We start from the raw sequence: 27,487 nt of genomic DNA, 5'->3' as shown, positions 1-27,487 counted from the left end.
ACAAATTTATTGATGGGTAAAAATAAGAACAAAGGTCATTTATTGATATACTGTTGTCCAGACAAGGAGATGGCTGGGGCAGATGTGCAGGTGAACTTGACTGTTTGCTGCTGGATGGAAGACTTTGCCCTAAAGGAGGCATGATCATGACCCCTGATCTATCCCCAACCTGTGCATGCCCATTGCACAGCCCCAGACAGACATCTGGGTGCTAGAATCCACCGTCACAGTTGTGTTCTGCTACAAGTATAATAATAAAACCTAGCAAGGTAAAGTCCTTAAAGGCTTTTTTTTTTCTTTTTACGTGAAACCTGATTTTATTTTGCAAGCTTAAAAGATGACTTACTTTATACTTTCATTGAAATAAGACATCTGAGGTACAATCCACAACACACAGTTTGAATAAATATAACATTGGAAAGAACAGGATGAATAAGGTTGTATTTAGACACTAGAAACATCCAGGCCCTAAAATATGACAACATTCCAAAAATGAGGAGACAGGAAGGGGACAGAACTTTGGTAGCATGGGTATGAGAAAGGGGGAGCAGTGAGGATAAGTGCTTATTAGCTTAAAACTGACTTATTATGTTCTTAACATGTGTATGTCCATGTGTCCGTGACCATGTTCTTAACGTATGTATGCCCATGTGTCCATGACCAAGAAGTCAATTTGAATTTAATGGGGACAACTCCCAGGAGGATGTATTTATATAAATTCATGAATGAGAAAGATCCAAAGGAGCTAAGAGCAAGAAATGTACTATAGAAGAGGGTCAGCGCACACACAAAAGTGGAAGCTGATTTGAGGCACTGACAGAAGGAGTATGGAAGTGAGGTGAGGGGATTGGGACTTCATGGTGAGGTTGTTAGAAGGGTAAGATAAACAGGAGTCACCTCACTTGATCATATGTCGTGCCAGTAACCTGGCGTGGGAGTATGTGCTCACATTGTAAGCCAATGGAAAGACAGAGAAAAGACTGCCATGACTAACGTGTTGTGGCAGTTGTCACTGCTGTATGTACAGTGGTTCCAAGAGGACTAGGGATGAGCAGAGAGGCGCGAAAGGATACTCAGAGTGGTGCTAGACACACGTGGAGGTGGACTGATGACAGCCGTACGAATGGAGAGATGTCATCTAACTTTCAGCATTTTCCCTCATTTTCTGAACTTCAAAGTTTTTTTAGGTGCTGTTTCTATGTACAAGCCTGCGGTTGTGGAATGAAACCTGCAAAGTGACGTTTAATTTTACGATGTGCTAAGTCACATTTCTTAACACAGCTTTGAAGGTAAGTTTTCATTACTAAAATGAACAAACATTTATTGCATAAGTTCTTGAAATCCACTGTATAATTTCCAAATATGCACATGTCCATGGATCAGCTGGATCTACTCTTTTTTCTGCTCTTGCTCATAGCCCGCACACTCTCCCGTCACCTGTAATTTTAAGTTTACGCCATTGTCAGGGAGTTGGAAGGTTATGAAGCTATGTGGCTTTGGATGCATCTCCGCATGGACCCACTTCTATTGCTTTTGAAGAACCCTCATGATTTAGGAATTTTGTATTTTTCCCTCCTATAACCAACAGCAGTCGGAAACCCATTTCATTCCCTTGAATGGCAGGTGACGATGGAGCTGCAGCCGCATTCTGCGGTGAGCATCTTTCAAATGTGCCTGCTTTCAAGGGAGACCAAACTTCTTAATGACAGTGACAGCAACATCACCGTGACTTATTATGGAAAAGCATGATGAAATCTGGGGCAGTATAGTTCCTAACACTCAATATTGGTGAAGTAACAATGTTAGTAAAAATGTCCGAAGTGAAGTGCATTAATAGGTCTATTAGAGATAATGCTTGAAATAAAAATTATAATCATCAAAACTCATCTCATGTGGGAATCATGAATTGATATCTTAAACTTTTCATCCTTACCCCCAGCTTAGTACAGCTAGAATTCTGGTCCCAGGAGTCAGATACCGGTTTCTAATTACCACGTGTGCTCTCACAAAGGTAGTAGAAATTCATGTCTCTTAAGGAATGCTTATTGAGATGAGGTACTGTCTAGCTCGAGAATTGCACTTGTCATTATTTAAGTAATCTATCAATTAATTAAAATTGCTCATCTTTTTATAAGGAAAAAAAATATATCTTATGCCAGTTCATCCAATGCAATTCAACGAAACAAATGAAATCATTGTCACCTGGGCAAGGGAAATACTTGAAGAATCAATGCGGGCTGAGGAGTTAGTTGGTATGTGCTACGGACTGAAGGCCTGTGTTCCCCTGTGCAGATACTCATAGGTTGAAGTCCTAATTTCCATGGCAATGAATGATAGGGTAGGTGTGGGGCTTAAGGAGATGATTTAGGTATGAGGCGAAACTAACATGTACGGATTAGTGACCTTGTATGAGTCCCCAGAGTCCTCCTTTGTTCTTTACATTCTGTGAAGGCACAGAGAAAAGGCATATGTTGGAAGACCTGAGGCACCTCTCACCAGACATTGAGTCTACTGGCACCTTCCTTCATCTTAGAATTTAGACTCCAGAACTTGGAGGAATACATTGTTGGTCATAGAAGCCACACTGTAGGGTGTGCTGTCGTAGAAGCAAAAATAAACTCAAAGAATTTGTTGCTTTTTGCATCCTATATCTCTGCTAGATTTATACCAGGCATTGACACTAAGCAACATATTAAAACATCTGCAGTGGGAAACAGGATTAACTAAGTGATTCATGGCATCTATGAAATTAAATAACAGAAATGTTGTTCAGGAGAAACACATTACTCCTGATACACAGACCACATTTCCTAGAGAATGATAAGACTGGATTTATGTCTATGATTAATTGCTTCCACTCTGTTTTATAAACATAGGCTCGTAAGTTCTTTCACAAGCAGACAGGAGGTTCTGTGGGGAAAACATAGGCAAGAGTCCGGACCTGTTCTGCTGATGTTATTGAAAAGGTATTGGCATCAAGCCAATCCATCCCCATTTAATTTCAATCATAAACAAATCTTTGATTTAAAAAAAAATTCCTCAAAAATTATAGACAAGAGTTACCATCACCAAAAATGCCTTAGTTACCATTGACATTTTTGTCACAGGGAAGTAGGCCCTCCAGAGTACAGGACAGAGCAGCACTCCCGAACTCACAGCCCAGGTTGTATACGTTTACAGACAGGCTCCCACGTGCTAGATGAGCAGTGTTTCTGCAGTAAATTACAACAGAAAATGTTACATGTTATGTATGTTACAGTCGGCTTATTTGCCGCTGCCCTTCTCAGACTTTGCAATATTAACAAGATTAATCTCAGGGAAGCAGATGCAGTGTCTGGAGTTTTCTAACTTGTTTTAGAAAGAAAACCCTCCATGCAGAGCATCTCATGTGCTGTTTCAATAAATACTCTTGGGAACCTCCCGCATTCTTTTATTGTGCACTGTGAATTTGGATTAATTCCAGCACTGACTCAAAATCAATCGTATAAAGAGAGTGCTACACATGTCCTGACAGTGATATGCACGCAGCACTCTGGGCTGCTCTCTTGGCACTGACTACCGTTAAAATAACAACGAGATGTATTAGCTTGATGGGATTGTAAAGAACTAACTTCTGAAATACTATTTGTTTTTCATGCTCTGACCTCAAGTGTCTGCCATAAATTTCGTTAAAGTCCATGTTCTACCTGATCTTTTCCTAAGTCGTGGAAGGGACTTAGTCCAAGCGTAATAAAATCTGATCTGAGAAAATAGGGAGTGTGATTTAGTGTTCATGCACAGCTCGATTCTAATGAGAAGCATGAGTACAAATAAGCAAGAGACTCTTAGAGACAATATTAACATTTCTGAATCACTGGAGTCTTTCAAAATGGCCTTAGTGCATATAGACATGCAATAGGAAAGTCATAACTACCAGTATGCTATGGCCACAATATTCTACATAGGTTATGCAGCTAATTAAGTTAGGAAAAGAAAATGAAAAGTAAAGAGTAAGATCGAATATATCACATTCTCAGAAGCCTGTACATTAAATGCGCCTCTCACACTTGTGGGAATGGTAAATGCATACTCTGAAAGTAGGATGTTTCCTAATATTATGATATGTTTATTTCACTGTGTTGGACTATGAATAGGATATTTCCTATTTGGCTGTGAAATTATTTATAATTCTATAAAAGTTATACTTTGTGATTTTTTTTTTTATGAAGAGTGCTCTTTATTTGAAACCTCCACAACACAGACGCCAATCTTGTCTCGCATTGAATCATTAGCTGGGCACATCAACACATTCCAAGCACAAATTAAGAAATGCAAACAGAACAAATATATATATATATATATATATATATATATATATATATATATATATATATATATAAAATTTTTCCCCTATCCAAAGGTTTCAAGCCTCAATGCAGCAAATCCTTCTGAACACAGAATCTGAGGAGCACACTGTTCAAACAGTTGGGACAAACACGTCCCTGCAAAGGCTACTGCCTTTTTTACACATGGGGTGGGAATCATGGATGGCATGGAAAGGGAGAGGTGGTGAGGAAAAGGGAGATGGGGAAAGAGAATGAGCAGAAGGGAAGAGGTATGCACTAGGGAAGATGGGCAGCTGGGAAACACACATGGTGAGTTGGTGGATCTCTTTTATTGGTTTTTGAAGTTTTCTTTCTGGATCTTTTTAAATCCCCCCATGTCCAACAATGGTAGAAAAACCCCCACAGAGGTGAGCAGGGCCTTTTTAGGCCAGCCCAAAGCCTTCAGAGCACTCCTGGATGGCCAATAGTAGCATGTGGCGGAGTTTCTCAAAGCTCTCATAGGCAGGCAGGTCCAGCTGATTAAAACATGTGTGAGCTGAAGGCAAGCAATCTGTGGACCTGTCATCTCGATGGATCTGAAACTTCTGGATGCCATTCATGCCTTCAAGAGCGGCAAACCCTTGCAAAGGTACCTTGGAAGTACCCGTTACAAACTGGAGGAACTTGGTATGGTCAGCTTGGTCAAAAGAACGCAATGCTCTCCAGAACCACTGGATCTGAATAGAGTTGGATTGGTACTTGTGGTACTCAGTGTTAGACTTCAGATCATCAATGTCAATGGTGGGCAGCCCTGATATGAGCAGCTCTAATTCCTGCTCAGTAAAGATGGAAATGAGGTGCTTTGGAATAATCTCATAGAAGCCTTCCAAAAAAGCTGCTAGTTGTTTGCAGATGGCTCCTGTCATCCTCATTTGACACACCAGGTGCACATACTCCTTCTTATTCTCCTCTGTGACCAAGATGTTGGCCCCATTGGGTTTGAGGTCACGAACTTCACAAACTCCAAACTCTTGGACCTCAGTGCTGAATGTGAGGTCATAGCCTAATGTGGAGACATCATTTTCCAGCAGGTAGACTAGACCCTGGTAGAAGTGATAATCTTCACTCTCCATATCTGTATATCTGACAGACTTGCCCAAGATGTGTTTGTAAAAGGACCGAGTAAAGTAGCACTCAAGGAGGCGGTTATCATATACAGCTTTGGCCACAATGCGTCCAACAAACTTGAAGTAGCTGAGGTGGTTGGGGTTACAGTGGGAGGATGGATTGATGGTATAGGTGACTCGGTCACCAGGTGAGGTACAGAACAAGGCATACATAGGGTTAAACATCTCTTGAGAGATGATCATATACCACTCCCGCAGGAGCCCTCCAGCATCTTGCCCTTCTTCTCCTTCAAACACTATATACAATCGATTCTTCATTTCTTCAGGAGATTTGTGGTGTAGCTCACGATAGGAGTCTTCAAACACATGATCACGGCAGACATGCGAAATATTTGCGCTTGACATCAAAGTCGAGGACACGAATGTAATCTACCAGGACAGCAAAAGGCTGGAGGAAGTGTCACTGGGTGGATTTTAAGTTGTGGTGGTGGGTTTGAAATGCCAGTCTAAAGATATGCAAAGTGCCTAGTTCCACCTGGAGTTCCTGAAGTATACTGAATTTTGGCTCGTGGCCTCTTTTCTTTGTCTTTCTTTTTCTTTTTCTCTTTCTCTCTGTCCTTGGTCCTGTGAAAGCAGGGCCAGCTTCTACTGCCAGTATGGAACTTCCCCTAGATCTGTAAGCTTCAATAAATCCCTTCCTCCATAACTGTGCCTGGTTTAGAAGTTTATCTCAGTGAACCTGAAGCTGTCTGCTACAAGTTCCAAAGCCTTAAGACGTGGTGGCACCAAGTAAAAGGAACAGTTCCCTTTCTTGAAAATTCACTTGTATGGTAACTTAACCCTTTACAAAAAGATGCTCCCTGGTCTTCAATAGCCATTTACTGTAGAAGATGAAGCCTGCAATCTTGGTGTGGTTGGACCAGAGCTAAGACTGGCCTCATCTAATTGGAGTCATTGATTAGCTCACCCCACATTCATCCCTCCTCTTATTCTTCTCTGCTATAGCTAGTAGAGAGGCCATTCCCTGAAGTCTTCACCATTTCCTCAAGACTCCTTTCTCAACTGACTGTGACTTCACCCAAGAAAATGCTCCTAAGCAGTTGGTAGGCAGAAAAAAGGAAATGTTCATGCATTACTAAAATCTCCTTTGGGCATTGTTTTTTTTTGTCATCAATCAGTCTCCTCTCTGGGCCAGGCCCCAACTAGACAGACAAGCCCCTCAGAGTTTCTTTCAACTTGTAGAATGCCATCAACCTCTGCCTTATTTCTAAAAAAAAAAAAAAAATTGTCTACTGTCCCTGAAGTTTAAGAGTGCTTGTCCCGGGCTGGAGAGATGGCTTAGCGGTTAAGCGCTTGCCTGTGAAGCCTAAGGACCCCGGTTCAAGGCTCGGTTCCCCAGGACCCACGTCAGCCAGATGCACAAGGGGGCGCACGCGTCTGGAGTTCATTTGCAGAGGCTGGAAGCCCTGGTGCACCCATTCTCTCTCTATCTGTCTCTCTCTCTCCCTCTCTCTGTTCTCTGTCACTCTCAAATAAATAAATAAAAAAATGAACAAAAATATTTATAAAAAAAAAAAAGAGTGCGTGTCCCTTCCCAGTGATACTGTCAGCCATATTGATCTTCTTTTCCTTTTTAACTTTTTACTTGTTTTTTTCTACTTGTCTTTTTACTTTTTTTTTTTTAATTTATTTGAGAGCGACAGACACAGAGAGAGGGAGAATGGGCGCACCAGGGCTTCCAGCCTCTGCAAATGAACTCCAGATGTGTGCGCCCCCTTGTGCATCTGGCTAACGTGGGACCTGGGGAACCGAGCCTCGAACTGGGGTCTTTAGGCTTCACAGGCAAGCGCTTAACCGCTAAGCCATCTCTCCAGCCCTCTTTTTACTTCATTGTAACTAGTTCTTGTTTTCAACTTCCTATACATTTAATACCCAAGATGATTGTGTACCTGTTTGATATTGACATTCTCTTTCTCTCTTCTCTCTTTTCTCTCTCCCCATCCCCAAACATGTAGTCTGTTTAATAAAGAATATTAAAAAAAACACTCAGTTATATAATTTTATACTGAATGGGAGAATGTTCCTGATAGTTTTTGATGTTATGTTAATATGGTCAATTACAAAACTCAAATCATGAAGATATTCCTAAATTAATATAATAAAAAAGATGGGATGGCCAAATAACTGCTAAGAGGAGAGGGTAACCCATTCTCTCTGTGTTGTCAATGGAAATTATGGAAGAATGTGCATTAGAATTGAAGGGTGGAGGGATAATGCTACTTTGTACGTATTTAGTAATATAGCTTTGTTTGTATTTTTCCTCTTGTCATGCAACACATTTGTAATGTAAAAACAAAAGTCTAGTAATAAATCAGTAGTCCTAATACAATCATTTTTGTTACTCATGTCCAAATGCATTTTTATGTAATATTAATTATTGAAAGGTATAAACAGCCCTGCTATTACATTTGTTTTGCAATAAAAATTGGTTCCACCATGACTACAACATTCAGAAAGATTTTGAAAAGGCAATCATTGCTCATGTGCAAGTTTGTCAGTGAAAAATACATAATACAGTTTAAAAACTACACCTTTCTGAGCTCAGCCTGCATTGCCTAGCAATACAAAACATGTGATGACACAGATAAATATAGGCATACCCCTTATACCTCATATAGACACACACACTTCATACATCCTTGTTTCACCTATGTGAAAGGATCTGATACTTCCATGTGTCCATAAATAATGTTACAGTTTTCTGTGGATGTTATTGTGTACCTTGTCTGCTTGCCTGAATTCAGAATCACTTAGGATATATACCTCTGGGTTATTGAAAGTGTTTCCAGAGATGTTTACCCAAGGAGGAAATACACATCCTCAATGTGGTTGTCACTATTCAAGGATAAGCTGGAGATCTAGATTGAACAAAGAGGAAGAGAGAAAGAGAGAGAGAGAGGGAGGGAGGGAGGGAGGTAGGTAGGTAGGGAGGGAGGGAGGGAGGGAGAAAAGAAGGAAGGAAGGAAGGAAGGAAAGAAGGATGGAAGGAAAGAAGGAAGTTAGATAAGCACCAGGATTTCTCTCTCTGCTTCCTGACTGAGGTCACAATGTGATCAGCCACCTTACAATGCTGAAGTGATGACTTTCCTGCAATGATGCACTGTACCTTCAAACCATGAGCCAAAATATTAATCCTGCTTCCCTTAAATTGCTTTGGTCTGGTATGTTTTCTGATTTCCGATAATCCTTCTTTTAATATTCCATAATAACTCCATCTGCATATTTTCCAATATACCTTGATAATTTACCTTTGAAAATGCAAATTCACAATATATTGATGATTGTTTTTATGTGTGTCTTATAGTGCATGAAAATGTCCTATTATTGATATTTACTCCTTGTGGGCAACCATGAAGATTTTAGGCTATGCAGTCTAATCTATTGTTTTCATAAGTCCTTTCATTAGTTTACTTTTCTTAATTAACAATGAAATTTTATAATAATTACTCCGTATATCTTATACCACCCTCTTCTAAACCTCCTTTCCACTGAACTCTTTCTTTCCAACTAGTCTCTCATCTATTTTCATACTGTATGATTTTTGCCTGTATCCATTATCCATGTTGAAATACTGATGGCTCAATATTGGGAAGGTCTTTTGGAGGTATTAACTATTGCAGGGAGGTCATGGAATAGTGGACATGAAGCCAGACAGTGTCTCAAAATTTTCATCCATATTCTCTTGCTCTTGAATCCTTTCTACACTTGATCTGCAATATTCCCTGAGCCTTTGTGGGCATGTTAAAGATATCTTGTTTTGCACTGAACATTCCACTGTCCCTTAGTCTCAGCACTTTGATGAGTTTTGTTTGTGTCTCCCCCATAGCCACCATTATCTGAAGAACAAAACAACAACAACAACACAACAAAAAGATTGTCTGGCCAAAGTTGAAAGCAGAACTATTGTATGGAAATAAATATAATGTAAATAATAGAGGGAAATGTCATGGGCACAACATATCCTTTTAGTCAATCAATGGCACTGGTTCTAACCTCAAGGGTCCATGACCTTCCCAGGCATAGATGAATGAATAAAGGGAAGAATTTATTCCCAAGGAATTGATCTCAGATCCAGTTAGAGAACAACTGGTATCCCCCATAACAGGCATGTCACTATAGTACCTGTGAACAGCTCTTACCTTGGTAGTTGGTTGAGTAGCATGCAAGATGAATAATTTGGGTAGGTAAGTCTGTTGATGACCTTCCTCTCTCATAATACTTCTCAGGCTTCATAGCACTTTCTAAAACTATGATAGCTAGCTAGGAGGGAGGAGGTTTCCAGCGTCTTTCTGTCCAGGTTAAAATGTTAGTATCTTGCAACTGATACTTGTGGTGTTTTCAGCCATTGGGTCAAAACTTCTAATAGCCTCTATTGTTTGAGAGACTTCAGGAGTCTTCTTGACCAACAATTCACTTGGAGTTATCCCACCCACCAGCAGGGGTTTTCCTATAACAACCACCACCCATAGAGAGTTTCTGCTCACTATGGCTCCCTTTTTATCTGTTCTTATATTGTATATAAAATAGTTAACAAAGAAGTATGTTTCACTGTGGATTTTTTTTTTTTTTCACAAAATAAATTTTGGTTAGCCCTAGGTAATGCTTAATGCTTCTCAGGTAACCCAATCACTTGTACAGCAAGATGGAAGGCAGTGACAGGAGGATCCCCAGAAACTCATGAATCATGCAGCCTGGCATATACAGCAGTGAATACAACAGGAGACTTTGTATCAAACTGGTGGAAGGGAAGGGCTCACATCAGAAGTTTTCTTCTGGCCTCCACACGTACACAATCACACACACACACACACACACACACACACACAGTGGCATCCACATAATGACATCACACACCCACATAATCACACACACAACTCATACATCACGCACACATGTGCACAATGACACAACACATCTACACAATGATATACACAGACTCATGCGGCACCTACACAATGACATGTACACACATAATGACAGCTGCACACCCAAGCACCACATATATGCAAAATTACACATATATGTACACACTGTGGCACCTACACCATGGCATTCACATATCTGTACTTTTACAGAAAGACACACGATTTTTTTTATTTATTTGAGAGTGACAGACAGAGAAAGGCAGAGAGAGAGAGAGAGAGAGAAATTGGGCATGCCAGGGCTTCCAGCCACTGCAAACAAACTCCAGATGCGTGCACCCCCTTGTGCATCTGGCTAACATGGGTCCTGGGGAATCGAGCCTTTAACCGGGGTCCTTGGGCTTCACAGGCAAGCGCTTAACCGCTAAGCCACTTCTCCAGCCCCTGTTTTTTTTTTTACCCATCTAAGATGAAAGGTAAGACCTTATTGCTGAAGCAGATAAGGCATTTGTTTACGAATATTAAGGACCCATGTTCGACTCTCTAGACCCCTTGTAAGCCCAACACATGAAGGTGAAGCAAGCACAAGGTTGCACATGGCCACTAGGCGACACAAGTGCCTGGGGTTCAATTTCAGAGGCTGAGGCCCTGGCATGCCAATTCTCTCTCTCTCTCTCTCTGTAATAAAAAGTAAGAGATCTAGCTGAATCTAAAAGTAAGCCAGCTCCCACATGGTTAGCCCATGTAGTGCTAAAAAGCACTATCTGAGCTGCTGGGGGAAAATGGTCAAGAATATCATGCATAAGAAGGGGGCACTGCTATATGAAAATCACTAACCTAACAAGGTGTACACTCCTGTGTAATAGTGGCACACAGTCTAGGTGGGTAACCAATTGTTCTTTAATTGTCTATGAGATCAAATCAGTTAAAAGAAATCCATAACTGGAACTAGGAAGCAAGTCAAAACCCTATGGAGACCAAGATAATGGACTCCAGAGAGAAGTTCTCATTAGCTTTCATCCAAAAGTGGGGCTACACTCATTAAAATCTGCCTAAATTAGCAATGCTTATCTCCTTTAACATATCCTGATCTTACTCTCCTTTAGAGAATCTATTTCTGTTTTGTAGAAAGCGGTGAGAACTGAGGACAACCATAATTTACCAACAATACCAGAACAGATAGCTGACTCCGTGACAGAAGATCAATCACTCCTCCTAGCACAGCGGCCAGGGCCCAGGGGAAAGCGCAGAGGAAATGATGAGATGAGCAGCAAGTGTGCTGCTTCCACAGCAAGCCTGACAACCTGGGCTAGCGTGATGCAGATATGCACCTAGGACACTCAAAATGCGCCAAAGCAGAAATCCAAAAGCTGCTGAGAACTCAAAAGTAAAGCAGACTTAAAGCACACCCACCAAAGCTCACGGGAGTTTGCAGAAGAGAGCATAGAAAGGGTATAAGAGCCACAGGGTGGGAAGGAATAGCCAGAGACACAGTCCTCCCCACAATGACTGACTGCTGCTCTCACAACTCATAACCTAAAACCCCATGGTGAACAGCAGCAATCCCACTGAAGAGGGCTCTCAGTGGAGTGGGGGCAGGGAGCAAGGAAATGATGGTATCCACATAGAACATGTCCATACAATGTTTCTACTTAATTAATAAAAACAAGTTTAAAAAATTTAAATTCACTTTTATTGCAGAATTTATCTTATAGAATGGTCATTGTTAGCCGCCCATAGTTCATGGTATAGAAGAACTAATTATGTATACACTGAAATGTTAATAGCACCTCTGGGTGCTTATTTACTTGTTGGTTCTCAATAGTTTCCATCTTCACATAATTATGTAATAATTTCATTTAATTTAGGTAAGAATATGTAAAGAAGATGGCGAGTGCCCTCAGAGAAAGACTGAGGCTATGCTAACAAGTATCCAGTAGACACTGGTGACGTCCTTACGTAAACGATCTGGTATCCCTAGAAGAAACAGCAGGTCACATCTCACAGCAACCTCTTGGTACCATCCTAGGGATGACAGCAGCATGGTACCCTGGAAGTGCCGAGGATGATAATGGAAACCAGACAAGTTTCCACTTTAACAGGGCAGATTACACCAGAAGGTGAATGCCCCGATCTGATTTGCAAACATTCAAAAGTTAACAGAGTTGAGAGCGGGAAAGCTTGTGCAAGAACCGGCCTGGGCCTGCTGCTGCCCTCCACCTCCCTCACACTATTTTGCGCTGTGACTCTTAGCGTGGAGGAAACCAGTGCTTTTGTTCTCATGTAATTTTACTGTTGAACTTTGCCCCTGCTTTTTTTTTTTTTTTTTTTTTAGCATAAACTTTCACCTGTGTTATCACCACTTTTTTCACTTTCATTTTCCAAAATGAACTGACAGGTGTGTGAGAGAGAGAGAGAGACAGAGAGACTGAGAGGTTTTTTCCAGCTCTAGTTAACTTGCACTGTGTCTTTTGGGGGATCCTCTCCGCCACGCCCTTCCTGGGAGGGCGCCCACTGAACTCCGAACTTGCCCTAGGACCTGGGCTTCCGGCCCTGCCCCGCAGCTTCTGAGCTCTCCGTGGAGCCTTGCCTCAGCTGCTCTTGGACAAAGGCTTGCTCTGTGCTGCAAATCTCATCCTCTTTGCGCAGCCTCTGGCTTCAACCACAGCGTCACAAATATTCTCCAGCTGGGAATCAGACAGGGGCAGAAATGAAGAACCCAGAAGCCCAACAGGATGTTTCGGTTTCCCAGGGTGTTCGAATGATGTTTTACATGATGAAACCCAATGAAACTTCCTTCCAAACCATCGAAGAAGTGCCCGATTACGTAAAAAAGGTGAGATTGTGTTGCAAGGGGCCTCCTTGCTCTTTTCTTACAAAGGTCGACATATCCGAGGGATTCCTTCACTTCCACTCTTCAAATTTTTACCTTCATATGGTACTAACGGTGACACTACAGATTTTCACCCCTAGGTAAAAGTTCAAAATTACATGAGAATAAGCAAAGCTAGAATTTCTGATTGAATTTCCATACAACATCCAGGGCTATTTTTGTTTTAAAAGGTTTATCTTGTCCACCACCTCCAGCTCCAGGGAAATATTTCTTCTTTAGTTTGATAAAATAATTGTGCAGAGTGAAGGCTTCACAGCTTGTGACTCAGTCCAATTGTAGTGCCCCCACATGATCTTGAACCAAGTTCATTATTACTTTTATTTATGAGAGAGAGAAAGGGGGAGAGAGAGAGAGAAAAAATGGGCATGCCAGGGCCTTTAGCTGCTGCAAAGGAACTTTAGAAGCATGCACCGCCTTGTGTGTGCATCTGGCTTCTATGGGTACTGGGGAATCGAACCTGGGACCTTAGGCTTTACAGGTGAGCACCTTAACCACTAAGAAAACCCTCCACCCCTACTCACCCCCCCCACCTTTGAAACTCTCAAGCGTTCAGAGACACTTTTCACTTCTGGTCTCTGGTTAAGACTGAAAGAAGAAATATTCAGTATTAGAACTTGAATACTGTAGTTCCCCTCTTCACTTTGTCAAAGTTGTCCCCACAACACTTACTAGTTTGCTACAGAAAACAAAACAAAACAAAATAACATCAGAGAGGATGGTCTTGGATTCAGTTTAGAAAAGTTCAAAATTCATGATCAGCTTAAAAATGATTGAAACCTATGTTTTGTTTTGTTTCATTTTTCCTAGAGAAAATGTGTTACTCATAACTTTAAACCTGCCATTCATATTGCAACATCAAACTTAATCTAATACTCATTTACTAGCAGTTGAACTTTAAACTTTAAAAGTTTCCATTATTTACAATGGAGCAAAAATAGAGCCTGAATGAATTAAACTTGGATGGTTATTTAAACTGATAAGAATTTTTTTTTCTTAATTTATAAGACTCTCAGAAGGATGCTGTTTGTTGCTACTGACTGAATTTCATCCTCAAAAGTGTTTCTAATAATTTCAGTAAGAATAGAATTAAGGTTGCCCTTAAGGAGATCTTGTTAACGTGAACCTAACTTACTCATGGGGAGATAATAGACTCCTGTTTGCTTAACTATTTTAAATGTATCTTCTAGATCTTGAAACATGCTCTGCATAATTTTAACTGGTTTTTCCAGCACGCGCATCATGGCTATATCTTTTTTAATTTGAGTTTGAGTTATGGAATTTTACCACATGTTTAGTGGATGTCCACTTCCTTGCATGTTGTGTAGGAAATCACCCTTTATGCTACATGTCTTTTGCCGCCCTCAGGGTTGTCCAATGCTCAAATGCCTGGAAGAAAATGGGGAAGCTCTCCATATTGAATTGGACAGCATCTCTATTGTATTTTGCAATTTGTTTTACAGGCAACTCCATTTTTCATTTCCCTGATGCTACTTGAATTGACTGTCAGCTGGATCTTCCGGGGGAAGCCACCAGGTCGTTTGGATGATGCTTTGACATCAATGTCAGCTGGAGTTTTGTCTCAGCTCCCACGGTGAGACTTTTTATTCTTCATCAAAGCTGGATGAAAAGTCTGAGATTCCCCAAGCATGAAGTGAAGGGCAGTTGGTATATGGATAATTGATGAATTTTTTCACAAACAGTCCTAAAAAATTCCCTACATGCCATTACTTTATAATTTTGTTATTTTGCACATGACTGAGCTTCTGCTTTATTTTGTGTTTTATTTTGTTTTGTAGTACTAAATATGAAACTCAGGGCTTGCATACATGGTAGGTAGCCATACTCGCTACTTTTATTATTTTTACCAGCATATAAGTGACTGTGATTGTTTATTTTTACATAAATAATTAAATTTTGCCTGAATATATTTTTAAATATTCTATTTTATTTAGTTATTAGAGAGAGAGAGGCACAGAGAGAATGAGAGAATGAGCATGGGTGCACCAGGGCCTCCAGGCACTGCAAAAAATCTCCAGACATATGCACCACCTTATGCATCTGGCTTATGTTGCTCCTGGGGAATCGAGCCTGGTCCCTTGGCTTTGCAGGCAAGTGCCTTAACTGCTAAGCCATCTCTCCGTTGGATGAATATTTTTCATACTTGTATATAATGTATGCAAGGCATTTTGATCCTATTCCAATTACTGTCTTTTTATCCCATTCCCCTCCCACTAAAACCCTTCCTTTCCCCCATTAGGTCCCTTAGGCTTTACAGGTGAGCACTTTAACCACTAAGCAAGCCCTCCACCTTTTCCATGCCTTGTCTTTCTTCTCCTTTTTTTTAAAAAAAAATTATTTATTCGTTTATTTATTTGAGAGCGACAGACACAGAGAGAAAGACAGAGGAAGAGAGAGAGAATGGGCACGCCAGGGCTTCCAGCCTCTGCAAACGAACTCCAGACATGTGCGCCCCCTTGTGCATCTGGCTAACGTGGGACCTGGGGAACTGAGCCTCAAACAGGGGTTCTTAGGCTTCATAGGCAAGCGCTTAACCACTAAGCCATCTCTCCAGCCCTCCTTTTTGTTTTTGATGTTTGTCTTTTTAAATTTTTTTTTATTAATTAGTTTTATATTCAGCAAATACAGTCAGTTTGATACCATTATTAGGCTCATCTGTGACCTACCCCCTTCCCATTGGCCCCTCCTTGTTGAGGTATATGGGTCATGCACTGTGGAGTTATCCCACAGTTATGGGTAAGATAAATGTCTCAGCATATCATGACCCAACATGTGGCTCTCACATTCTTTCTGCCCCTCTTCCACAAAATTTCCCTGAGCCATGTTGGGTTCATTTTTTGTCTACTTCAGTGATGAGGTGTTGGGGACCTCTGAGGCTCTGGCTCTCTGATTTGGTAGGAGTTGATTTTTCTCTGTGTTGGTCTCCTTCCGCCTGTTCTGGTATCTGGTTCATCAGGAAAACAGAATCCGTGCTTGTTTTTCCAAATTTTCTTAGTTTTAGCCAGGGCCCTTCTGAGGTAAGATGGGGTGGTTTTCTCCTGAGGATCTACATCTATCTGAAAAAGAGAAGCAGATTCTCCAATGGAGAGTAAATTACCACAAGGACAAGTGAGATAACCCTTACTTTTTTTTTTTTTTTTACTTTTTAAAAAAATTATTATTTATTTATTTATTTGAGAGCGACAGACACAGAGAGAAAGACAGATAGAGGGAGAGAGAGAGAATGGGCCCGCCAGGGCTTCCAGCCTCTGCAAACGAACTCCAGACGTGTGCGCCCCCTTGTGCATCTGGATAACGTGGGACCTGGGGAACCGAGCCTCGAACCGGGGTCCTTAGGCTTCACAGGCAAGCGTTTAATGGCTATGCCATCTCTTACTTTTTTATAGAGAATTTAATAGGTGTAGACCCTCTTGTAACCCATGATTAATGGTAGCTTGATATTGGAGAGTGTGCTAATATTTGTATGGTTCTGACTTGTTTCCCAGCTCCAGCTATGGGTCCCATACCACTGAGGGGATCAGTTAGCCAAATCAAGAGCAGTTGTTTCCCCACCATGGCTGTGTGCCACTATTACACTTGTGTGGGCATCACAACAGGTTATTTGCTGCTAAGTAGGTTAGAGCATGAGTTTCTTGGACAGATATTGGTCATTTTCCCCCAGTCAGCCATATAGCACCTTCTGGCACTAGATGCTCTGACTGTCTGGGGACTGACTGTCTTCTAGCTTCCAGCCATGCCATTCCATTTTATGTGTCAACTGCATATGGTGTCTTCAGCATTAGGGTCTTACCACTAACCTTTGGTGGGTCATCAGGTACTCTGATAGAAATCTGTCTGTCTTTTAGGAAACCTTTGTAGGTCTCTCTGATCAAACGCTCATTGTGGATGGTAGCCCCATGCTGGTACTGGGAGTTACAGGTTAGTGCCCACTAAGAAAATGAGGAAAAAGGTAACTAATATATAAGAGTTAGAGAGAAGAGAGTGAGAGAGAGGGTGGGGAGGGAGAGGGAAAGGGAGAGGGAGAGGGAGGGAGGAGGGAAGATGTAGAAGATTAAGGTTAGCCTTGATCCTACCCTCTCCAGTGTCTTGTGGTTCAGGCGTTCCCTGTAAGGGCCTGGTGAAGGTTCAGCCATTTGGTCTGCCTTTTAGGAAGTAGAAATTTATGGTACCATTGCTATTTGGGTCTAGATTTGTGTTTCCCACCCCTTCAATGTCCTTCCCTCTCTCCCCATCCATCCTAGTGTGTAGTCTACGAGATGCTTGCTAGATATGTAAGGTATCATGGGTAGATTCAGGTTAGGTGCTATAGATGTGTGAGACTATGTGGTGATTTTTTTTTTTTTTCTGTGATTGGGTAAGTTCACTGAGAATGATCTGTTCCAGGTTCAACCATTTTTCTTCAAATTTCATTGTGTCATTTTTTTTCTTACTGCTGTATAGAATTCCATTATGTAGATATACCACATCTTAGTTTTTATTATACTGGTTTGAATTAGGGTTTCTTTCTTGATCATGAGTAGGAGGTGATTTACTGGACAGTGGACAGTCCTCCAGTGGCTACATGCCTAAAGTATATGTATCTTTTCTCCCAGAAATCTTGTTTTCACTGTCTTCTCTGGGAGAGTTTGAGTCTCATGTATGGCAAAAGGTTGATAGGCTCTATCATGTTCAGGAAACCCCATCTGTTGTGAGTCCATGACATGGTGTATTTGCTATTATCTAGAAGAGAGTATTCTGCAGCTCAGATACCTCAATGTTACTTGTCATAAACAATAAGTTTCCTGGTATCCCTTTTGCTTTTGCACCTAAAGTGAATCCTTCATCCAACTCATTATGGTCCCTTAGCTGATTTTTCTTCATTACCTATTGGCAATTTTTTGCTTTGTCCCAGCTCAATATGCACAGATAGCAAGCACCCAGGGGAGTAGACATTTCCTAAGGCATGTCATGCTAGTCTGTGAATAATAAGGTTTCCCAGTCTGTCTGGTGTGACACACTGGTAGCCAAACATATACATCATGTGGACTGGGGAGAAGCCCTTCATTGGTTTGATAGTTCCCTCAACAAACACGAAATAAAAATTCCTGAATCACAGAAGAATTTGTCTCTCTATTCTGGTTTGTGGATCCTCTACTCATGTATCCCCATGACTTCTTTGCCCATCAAGCTATCCTATGTGATTAGGCACGGACACTTAATTCTGCCAGGAAAGAGCCTGTGTCTACTTTACATTCATTTCCTAGTTCTAAGCATGGACATCACACATTTCAACAGCTCTCATCTGTATCAATCCCCTGGGTGCAGAAATACCCCATGGCATGATGTTCATCTCTTTCCTTTTGGCCCCCTAGCATACACATACTTTGAAAACAGGAGATATGTTTACATCAGAGTTTAGTTCATATGGCTGAAATGATGTCTTGAAAATAGCAAATGCTCAAAAAAAAATAATAATGTTCTTGGAGTGTCATGTTGATGATACAATTATACAATGGAGAGGCCAAGCAGTAGTAAACAAGTATGACTTACTTTAAGAAAGAGTGAATTGTGAAATATTAGACAAAAACCTTGCAGATGGATAGAAGGCACCTCAATACAAAAGAATTAACCAAGGCGGCAGAGGGCCAGGGTAGAGTCCCTGAGCCCCAGCTGGCTGTGTCTGTACTTTGAGCCGAGGAGGAATGTGCTCCTTCCCCTCCCACCTCTGCTTCCTTCGCTGTTTTTAGAGCTTTACTTCGGACTAGAGCTCATTGCATTGGAATGTTTCTAGGAACCACCCAGTGGGAAACCAAGGTGAATTTTTTTTTAAATGACATTAAATCTTACATATATCTGAGAAAGTATCATATAATTTCACAACATAATAAAACTTAAAAATGTATGTCAATAAGAGTTACTTTGAGATAAAGTTGTTATTAGATTGGTAAGTGTAATTATAATATTAATGACATTGTATTGCTGTCTTGGTGGCACACTACAGTCATAATCAGAGGAAGATAGTTCCTCTAATTCTCAGATTACATAAAGTGACATTTTAAAATAAGTTTGTTTTTTTTTTCCATTAGAGAACTTCCTCTATCAGAAATAAACATGAATGCATTCCATATAGTCATGGGTAGGATGATTTAGGTATAGAACTGCTAATCAAAAGATCACACTAGATTCTCTCACTCATTCTTGGAAATGGTATGTATTATAAGTCTGAAAAGTCAGCTGCTTGATCAGCTGTGAAAATCATTTGTCAGCTGAGAAGTGCCTTGAGTGTGCAATTATGGGCTGTTTATCATACTGACCAGAATGAGTTTTTTTGTGTTTTTGTTTGTTTGCTTTTTTTTTTTTTTTTTTTTTTTTTTTAGGTAAATTCTCAGTCTCTAGCCCAGGATGACCTAAAAGTCACTATGTAGTCTCAGTGTGGCCTCTAATTCACAGAGATGCTCCTACCCCTGCCTCACAAGTGCTGGTATATTAAAAGTATGTGCCACCATACCTGGCTTAGAATGAGTTTTATTTTTTAAATTTTTACATGGGTTTAAGAATTTAGAGAGATATCACATTGACTACCTGCTTTAGGATTTCTTTTAATTTTTTTCAGGTTTGAATTTGGTATAATACAATATGAGATTGTTCTCATAAAATATTAACTATCTACTATAACTATACACTAGAAATGCAATCTATGGCACATTTCTGTTGAGTAGTGTGACTTAGAGTTAGGAGAAAGAATGGTGAAACAAGAATCAAATACATGCTTTCATCAAAAGCACTCCTCAATAAGGAGACACAAATATATCCATATACATAGCAGATGTGAGGGGGGAGGAGGAGCCAAGAGGGATAGGAAGAAAGAGAGATACAAGGAAAGATTGAAAGAGGTGAGAGAGTTCATTTTAGAAAGAAGCAGAGGAGCAATGGGACTCAAGAAACAGCAAACCTGTCCTTTGTGACAGAACATCAAGGTACTTCTCTTCACCCATGACCACTCATAGCATGTCTTAAGCTAACACAAACTGTTAATTCTGGTGCTCTTTAAGAGAAGGTAAAAGGTTATGAACTTGACTTTGGAGAATAATTTTCCCTAGCTGTGTTTTTAAGGAGAAAAGCAAATTGTTCCATTTCTTCTTGTAGGTGTAGATCAATCCTAAATTATTAAATACAGGCCTTAAAAAAAAATTGCCAAGGATTTCAGCTGGCAGAACGTTTTTGCTGGGGCAAAGCAGACTATCCAAAAGTGATATTGAAAAAGATTTCCTTTTAATTTGGTACTGTCTAAAAACAGCATAAATAGAAAAGGAATCAGGATCTACTCTACCCAATCCCCTTGTTAAAAAAAAAAAAAAGAAACAGAATTGGACATCAACTCAAAACATTTCAGTGAAGCCATAGCATCCAGCGGAGTCCCTGCACAAATCATTAACAGCTGAGGGTTAGATTAACAAGCGTTGATCCTATCCTCTCCAAGGGACGAACTTCATTTTCTACACCAACAGGGGTTTGCCACATCCTTAAAATATGTGATTGAAAGAAAAATACCATACCATTAGTTAATCCGTTTGTGAAGAACAGAACTTTGGATAATAATTCTAAATAGACATGTGGTTTCTAACAAAAGAAGTGAAAATCAAAGTGAACATTTTTTTTCACTTCTGCATCTTATAATAAGAAAATTCGTATGAAGACTCTGAGGAAAAGTGATGTTTATTTGAAGCTTATGATTGCTATGATTGCATACAATTTGAAGTAGCTTAAGGATAAGTAGCCTGCTTTCCATATTTGTAGAAAAGAGATATTTCCCCTTTAATATCTTAATTGAGAGAAAATATTAAGCATAGATAAGATTATATCTTGTTCACTAGGCTGTGGACACAGACCTCCATCAGTAAGGAAAGTCCATCTGTCATAAAACCAGTTCCTAGGCAGGCCTGCATCTGTTCTGCTCTTCTGAAATTCGGTAGGCAACCTTCTTGGTCAGAATCCAGTCCCAAATCTATAAACAGATACTTCTTTTTATCATAACCAAACAAAATGGTAATATGTTTTCTGTCAATTTCTCATGAATATGATGATAAAATTGACTTGATTTAACAAAATATGGAGCAAATCTATTTAAAGATATCTAAAACTTGCAAAATATCCTGCTACTGACTTAAACGTTAACGAGTGAAAAATAATCACATCTTTTTCTCCCTTGCTTCTTTAAGCAGAACTCAATTTCAAACCCTTCATTAGACAACCGGGACCTCAATTTGTTACTTCCTCCCAATGTTTCTGCTTCCATAAATTGCATCCTCCCCAGAGGAGGTTTATTCCCGATATAAATATGTACAGTATGTTTGTGTTTAATAGGTTCATTTATTCTGTTGAAACAGCAGATTATAAATCAAATTGCAATAGGTTGGTGGGATAATTTAAGTAGGTAAATTTTCAAATAAGCTGAGGACAGTCCGCTCTTAATACATATGGGTCTCTGCCAATTTCCAGTATGGAGCTAGCTTTGCAATGTCTGACCATACGCAAGCACACACGTCTGCTGCAGAATTTTCCATTCCTCACAAAACATTTGAGTTCATCAAAAAACAAAATTAAAGGAGGAAATTACAATGCTTTTGAAATATTTTTTGAGTCCTTGGGGTAAGAATATAGAATAAGGAAAATTTGGTCAGTAGGTTTTTATACTAAGGTTTAACACCAGATGCAGTACTACCTTTGGCAACATGAATCTGTACAAATGAAGACTTGCTGGGTAAATGAAATAAGCAGTTACTCCATGTTCAAAATGAAAGTGAATTAACTTTGTTAATATTATCAGTGATATTTTATTTTTAGTATTGAATGGCTTATTGTCTGAGGAAATAATATTTAAGGCACACTATGGTAGGAAAATACATTTTAAAAAAGTATTGCTTTATTGATTTTTTTGAAGAATGCTTTATTTCCTTTTAACTTTTACCATAGAAGCCTAATAAACAGACATTGTCTTTGTTAGTAACTGTAACTTCTGAAACAACTCTAAGATTAACTTTCTCCAATGAATACAAGCTGTATCACTTTTCAGTCTGGATTTAGAGTAATATGTTCTTTTTCCTGTAAAGAATGATGAAATTTTATTTCTGCTAACAATATATCTCATTGTGTTTATAAATGTTTATGATTTCCTAATTGTTGTAAGAGAGAAATGAAGTGTTTCTTTTTATGAATGTAGTTGTCAATGAGAAATAGCAAAACAGATTTTATCTGTGTCAGCAAGAAAGAAGTCACATCACCTATGTTATTATCAGTGAGAAGAAAAAAAAAATCAATATTCCACTAGATGGAGCAAAAGTGGCAGTGGCTTTCCTAACAGATAGCACAAATTCTTAGGTCAGCTATAAGAGATTTTGAAATAAACATAGGAGTGGTTTTCAGACACTATAACTATCTATCTAACTGTAGTTTATACATAAGTTTTTAGATATTTAAAAGCTGTTTGATCAATCCTATTTAAGTATATAGTTTCTAACTTGTAAGAAAAGATTGTTGGAAATAAAACAACTAATTTTTGTCACATTTGCATAATCTAGCCAAATGAGGCAGCCCACACAGCTATAGTGACTGTTACTACCTGACATAAATTAGCAAATGCTTTGCAGTCTGAGTCCATAACTGTGAAAGTTGTTGTGAAATTTTGATACTTATAGTAAGAGCAGAACACTAAATTTCACTTGTTATTTTTTTTTATTAATTTTTTTGTTTATTTATTTATTTAAGAGTGACAGAGAGAAGGAGGCAGAGAGAGAGAATGGGTGCACCAGAGCGTCCAGCCTCTGTAAACAAACTCCAGATGCATGTGCCCCCTTATGCATCTGGCTAACGTGGGTCCTGGGGAATTGAGCCTTGAACTGGGGTCCTTAGGCTTCACAGGCAAGTGCTTAACTGCTAAGCCATCTCTCCAGCCCTCACTTGTTCTTTTAGTGATTAGTACATGAAAGTGTTTGAAAGATACATAATGGCCACACTCAGCTTCATTCCCAGGGTTGCAGCTAATCAGTAGAATTTTTCAATGCATAGCTAATACTATTTCTAACTTTTGCACTTTTATTATAGTATTGCTGAGCAATTTTCCAAAAATAAATTGACACTTACCACCTTTTTACATTAACCGGACTTTAACAGGATCCAATTCTAGTGATGAGAAAACACCTTCAAGAATCATCTCAATGGTTAGAGGAATGAGCTACTTTAACTTGCAAAAGATATACATCTAACCTGAGGAAGCCCCTGTTTAAAATGGCCAGGGAAGGGAAGCTTTTATACAATCAGGTCATTGAACACTGGGCTTAAAATATCACTTTAGGGCTGGAGAGATGGCTTAGTGGTTAAGCGCTTGCCTGTGAAGCCTAAGGACCCCGGTTCGAGGCTCGGTTCCCCAGGTCCCACATTAGCCAGATGCACAAGGGGGCGCACGCGTCTGGAGTTCGTTTGCAGAGGCTGGAAGCCCTGGCGCGCCCATTCTCTCTCTCCCTCTATCTGTCTTTCTCTCTGTGTCTGTCTCTCTCAAATAAAATAAATTTAAAAAAATATATCACTTTAGATTTAGATCTTATCTTTCTTTTTCTTTTTAATATCATTGAGTATTTGTGATTCCAGGCCCTAGTACTTCTCCATAATATATATATTCAGGTTATGCATGCCTCTTCCCAGAGATGAGGTTTAGAGAGTTCAAGTGTGAATTCCAGAGTGCATAGTCATACACTAGGGGATTGAGGGGTGGAAAGGCGGGTGGAGAAATTGGGAAGAGAAAGAAAAAGGAGCTTTGGTTTATGATTCAAGGTCTGGTGGGAACAGTTTTTAAAATGTAGGTGCTATTTCCTGCAATCAAGAGCTTTCCAGAGCATGATAATAATTTCCCAGATGCACTGATGTAGTGAATTGTTGTAGTTTTGGGCACGGCATGGGGAATCTCTCTCATGTGCAAAGGGATAGGATCATATTCACCTTGCTAATGGCAAGCAGGGAATACAACTCCCACAGCTTTACCTCTCTTTCACTCACCTTGAAGAGAGTTTGGCTTCGTGCTAAAGTGTGAAAAAGTAAAAAGAGACCTGATGCAGTCTGTCAGGCGGATTTTAGCTTGATTTGTGTCAACCCTAATAAGTCAGTTGACAGAGTAATAAATTGGGTGTCTCCTCAAGCCATGGCACCTGCACAGGAAATGAAGCAGCATTTTGATTGGAGACAGTAGTTCTCTTTTTGACAAATGAAACATTTTTTTTTGGGGGGGGGTGCTTGTTTCTTTGCTTGAAGTCTTGGTGTCTTAATACTCATGTAAATTGTCCTTGTCCTTGGCCTTGTACCTGAAAAAAGAACATGGCACAACACTTTTTTTAAAGACACTGAGCTTGCAGGAAGCTCTTCTGAGTCATGTGATTATGGTTGCACTGTTCAACAGCATGGCCCCACCACCACTGCCATGTCTGCTACTGGGCATGACACCAAGGAAAACCCCTGTGTGAACTACTTTAATAACTGAATAAATCTTTGGGTTAACCTGATTTGATACAGTGCAATAAAGCTTGCCCAACAATCTGGAGATTATTTTAGTTTCATGTTAAATGTTGAATGTTTTAACTTTTCCATCTAGATTTTATTTGGTAGTTTCAACAAATTGGGATACTTTTGATACCCAATAAGCCCTTATCAATGTCCAGAGACATTTTTGCTCATCATAAATCATGCAAGAAGTGGTCTTACAAAATGTATAGATAAGAAAGCTGGAATGATGCTCAACTTTCTGTGACGCACAGGGCTTCCTTCATAGCAAAGACTCATATGGTCCAACATGGCATCAATGCCAAGAAGATCAAGAACCAAATTCCTATGGTAGAGAAATTATTAGGTTGAATCACAAATATTTGAACCCAAATATTTTAATACAACGATGTCTGTTTAACTCTAAAAGGGAATTTCATATAGGTAATGCTCTGGTAATAGACATGAGAGAGCACTTTTTAAGATCTCTTAGTTTGATTTAATGTTTGTCAAGTTTTCTACATCCATGAATGATCTGCTCTAAGCTCTGATGGCATCTTTGAAATGCATGCCCTACACACATGATTTCTAAACAACCTGACAATCTCCAAGGTATGGCTAAGATGGAGATTAATGTAAGAATCTAGGATGAGCAATTCCTTTGCATTCAGGGACAAAACTTCCCTGGAAAAACTCAATTGTGATAATTATTACCTGGAAAAGAACAAACATTTAGTATTTTATCAACTATGTATATTATTGCTACTTTTATATCAAATAATCTTAAGAAATTTTTCAGAATTTTTTGCAACAATCTTGGCAGCATGTAACTAAATCTTTATTAGAATGATCATTTTACATCTTAATTAAGATGTAGAAAGAAAGAAAAAAAAATACAATCAAATTTATAGCACTGACAGAAGAAATGATTATATTACACCCGATCTTATGTTTATTCACTTAAATTTAAAATGAAAATACTGCACTTTATAAAATTAAAGTGGGTAGTATATGATTTTGGAAACTCATGAAATAAGAATTTGCAGAAACTTGAAAAAAATCACTCACCAAGGTACATTCTGTATCTATATTTTTAAGTGTGCCTAAGTAGAACTGTATATCACATTTCTGTTAGAAAATTCTTCCCAACATTCTGACCATTTCCATTTATATTCCTTACATGAAATATTGAAGTATGTAATTTTAATTGAAGATGAAATTTTAAGATGAAAGATCCAAATAACACTAAAGATGTGTGAGGGCAGAAGGGAAAAGAGAAGTGAGAAAGTAGAATACAGAGTAAACAATTTTAGGGATGGGAGAGATGGCTCTGGGGTGAAGTGCTCTAACTTGCAAGCCTGCTGGTTTGTGTTCACTTTCTCAGCCACCCATGTATACCCTGATGGGAATTATTTTGCAATAGCAAGACACCGAGTGTGTGGATGTGTGCACATGTGTGCATGAACACACAAACACAAATCAAATAGTCATTTTAGTCTGATGATAAGTTTCATGGGATTAACATATTTAAAGTTAGCATACAGTTTCTATGCCTTTTGAGAAGTATTCCATCCATTTATTTCTGCCTTTTTATATTTTCTTATTAACTATCCTTATTGCCTTGTTTATTAAAATTTAGAAATAGCAATAATAAATATTGAGATGTAGTTTTTTCACAATTAACTTGTATGGCTCCCATGTAAAGTATTTTGAGAGATAAAAAAAAAAAAACAATAGTTTTCTGGGCTGGAGGGATGCTTAGCAGTTAGGACATTTGCCTGCAAAGCCAAAAGACCCTGGTTTATTCCCCAGACCCACGTAAGCCAGACGCACAAGTGGACTCATGCATCTGGAATTTGTTTGCAGTGGCTGGAGGCACTGGCATGCCCATTCTCTCTCTTTCTCTATCTCTCTCTCTCTCTGTGAAAAATAAATAAATAATGAAAAAAACAATAGTTTTCTAAATACTAGGAAATTGAAAATGCAAACATCTGTCTCACATACAACCATAAAACAATAGGAAATAATATGAGAATTATTTTCATACTATTAGTATTGAGCCTACAAAAGACAAGGAAGATGAACTTGAACAATAGAATGCTATAAAAATTCATTATAAGTTTATAAAAGATAATTCATTTTAAAGGTTATCTAAAATGTTTTAGCATGAATGTATACCTATGGTATAACCACTGTTATAACCTCTGTGTGTGAATTTCCTTTTCCAGTCTGTTTTTCAGGAGCATTGAAGTGACCACTTACATTTATATCTGGGAGAACTACAGGCTTTTTGATTTGCCTTGGGATTCTCCGTGGACTTGGTATTTAACCTTCTTTGGAGTTGACTTTGGCTACTACTGGTTCCATCGCATGTCCCATGGTAAGTGGTAAATAAGACCTGCTGTTAACTTAGGATGAAATGGACTTTGCACATATTAAGCATTAAATATTTATTGAATAAATAAAGAAAAAACTAAATACTACATTTGATAGAAGATATAGATGGTTAATAAATGTTTACATTAAAATTTTAGTCGAGATAATATGAAAACATTTTTTAAAAAGAAAGGCCAAATTATGAGGAATATTTTCCTGATGATTGCTATTGTAAAATGTTCAGAACATGATATCCACTGTTCTTATTATGGCATGTTCTGTAGGAATTATGACAGTTGCATTCAATATCAAGCTTCACATCCTAATCATCAGGGTTTTTTT

The 27,487-nt window shown here is 39.2% G+C and overlaps 2 protein-coding genes across 2 annotated transcripts in view; one reads left to right on the top strand and one right to left on the bottom strand.

Moving 5' to 3' along the window:
* Window positions 1-4,635: 4,635 nt before the first annotated feature.
* On the bottom strand, window positions 4,636-12,397 carry LOC101616492 (E3 ubiquitin-protein ligase HUWE1). Its single transcript, XM_004652668.3, is given in 3 exon segments — window positions 4,636-5,816; window positions 5,818-5,879; window positions 12,281-12,397. Coding segments are annotated over 3 exon segments (1,248 nt in total). The 3' UTR covers window positions 4,636-4,747.
* A 550-nt stretch (window positions 12,398-12,947) lies between these two features.
* Agmo (alkylglycerol monooxygenase) overlaps window positions 12,948-27,487 on the top strand; it is a 356,358-nt gene continuing 341,818 nt past the window's right edge. The window contains exons 1-3 of the mRNA XM_004652846.2: window positions 12,948-13,189; window positions 14,707-14,837; window positions 26,998-27,149. Of these exons, the coding sequence (XP_004652903.2) occupies window positions 13,064-13,189; window positions 14,707-14,837; window positions 26,998-27,149 (409 nt within the window). The 5' untranslated portion in view covers window positions 12,948-13,063. The remainder of the gene's footprint in view (window positions 13,190-14,706; window positions 14,838-26,997; window positions 27,150-27,487) is intronic.

The sequence above is a fragment of the Jaculus jaculus genome, chromosome 16 (assembly GCF_020740685.1).
Source record: "Jaculus jaculus isolate mJacJac1 chromosome 16, mJacJac1.mat.Y.cur, whole genome shotgun sequence".
NCBI classification, from domain to species: Eukaryota; Metazoa; Chordata; class Mammalia; order Rodentia; family Dipodidae; genus Jaculus; species Jaculus jaculus.
The sequence above is the reverse complement of the archived record's forward strand: the minus strand, read 5'-3'. Positions and strand labels throughout refer to the sequence as shown.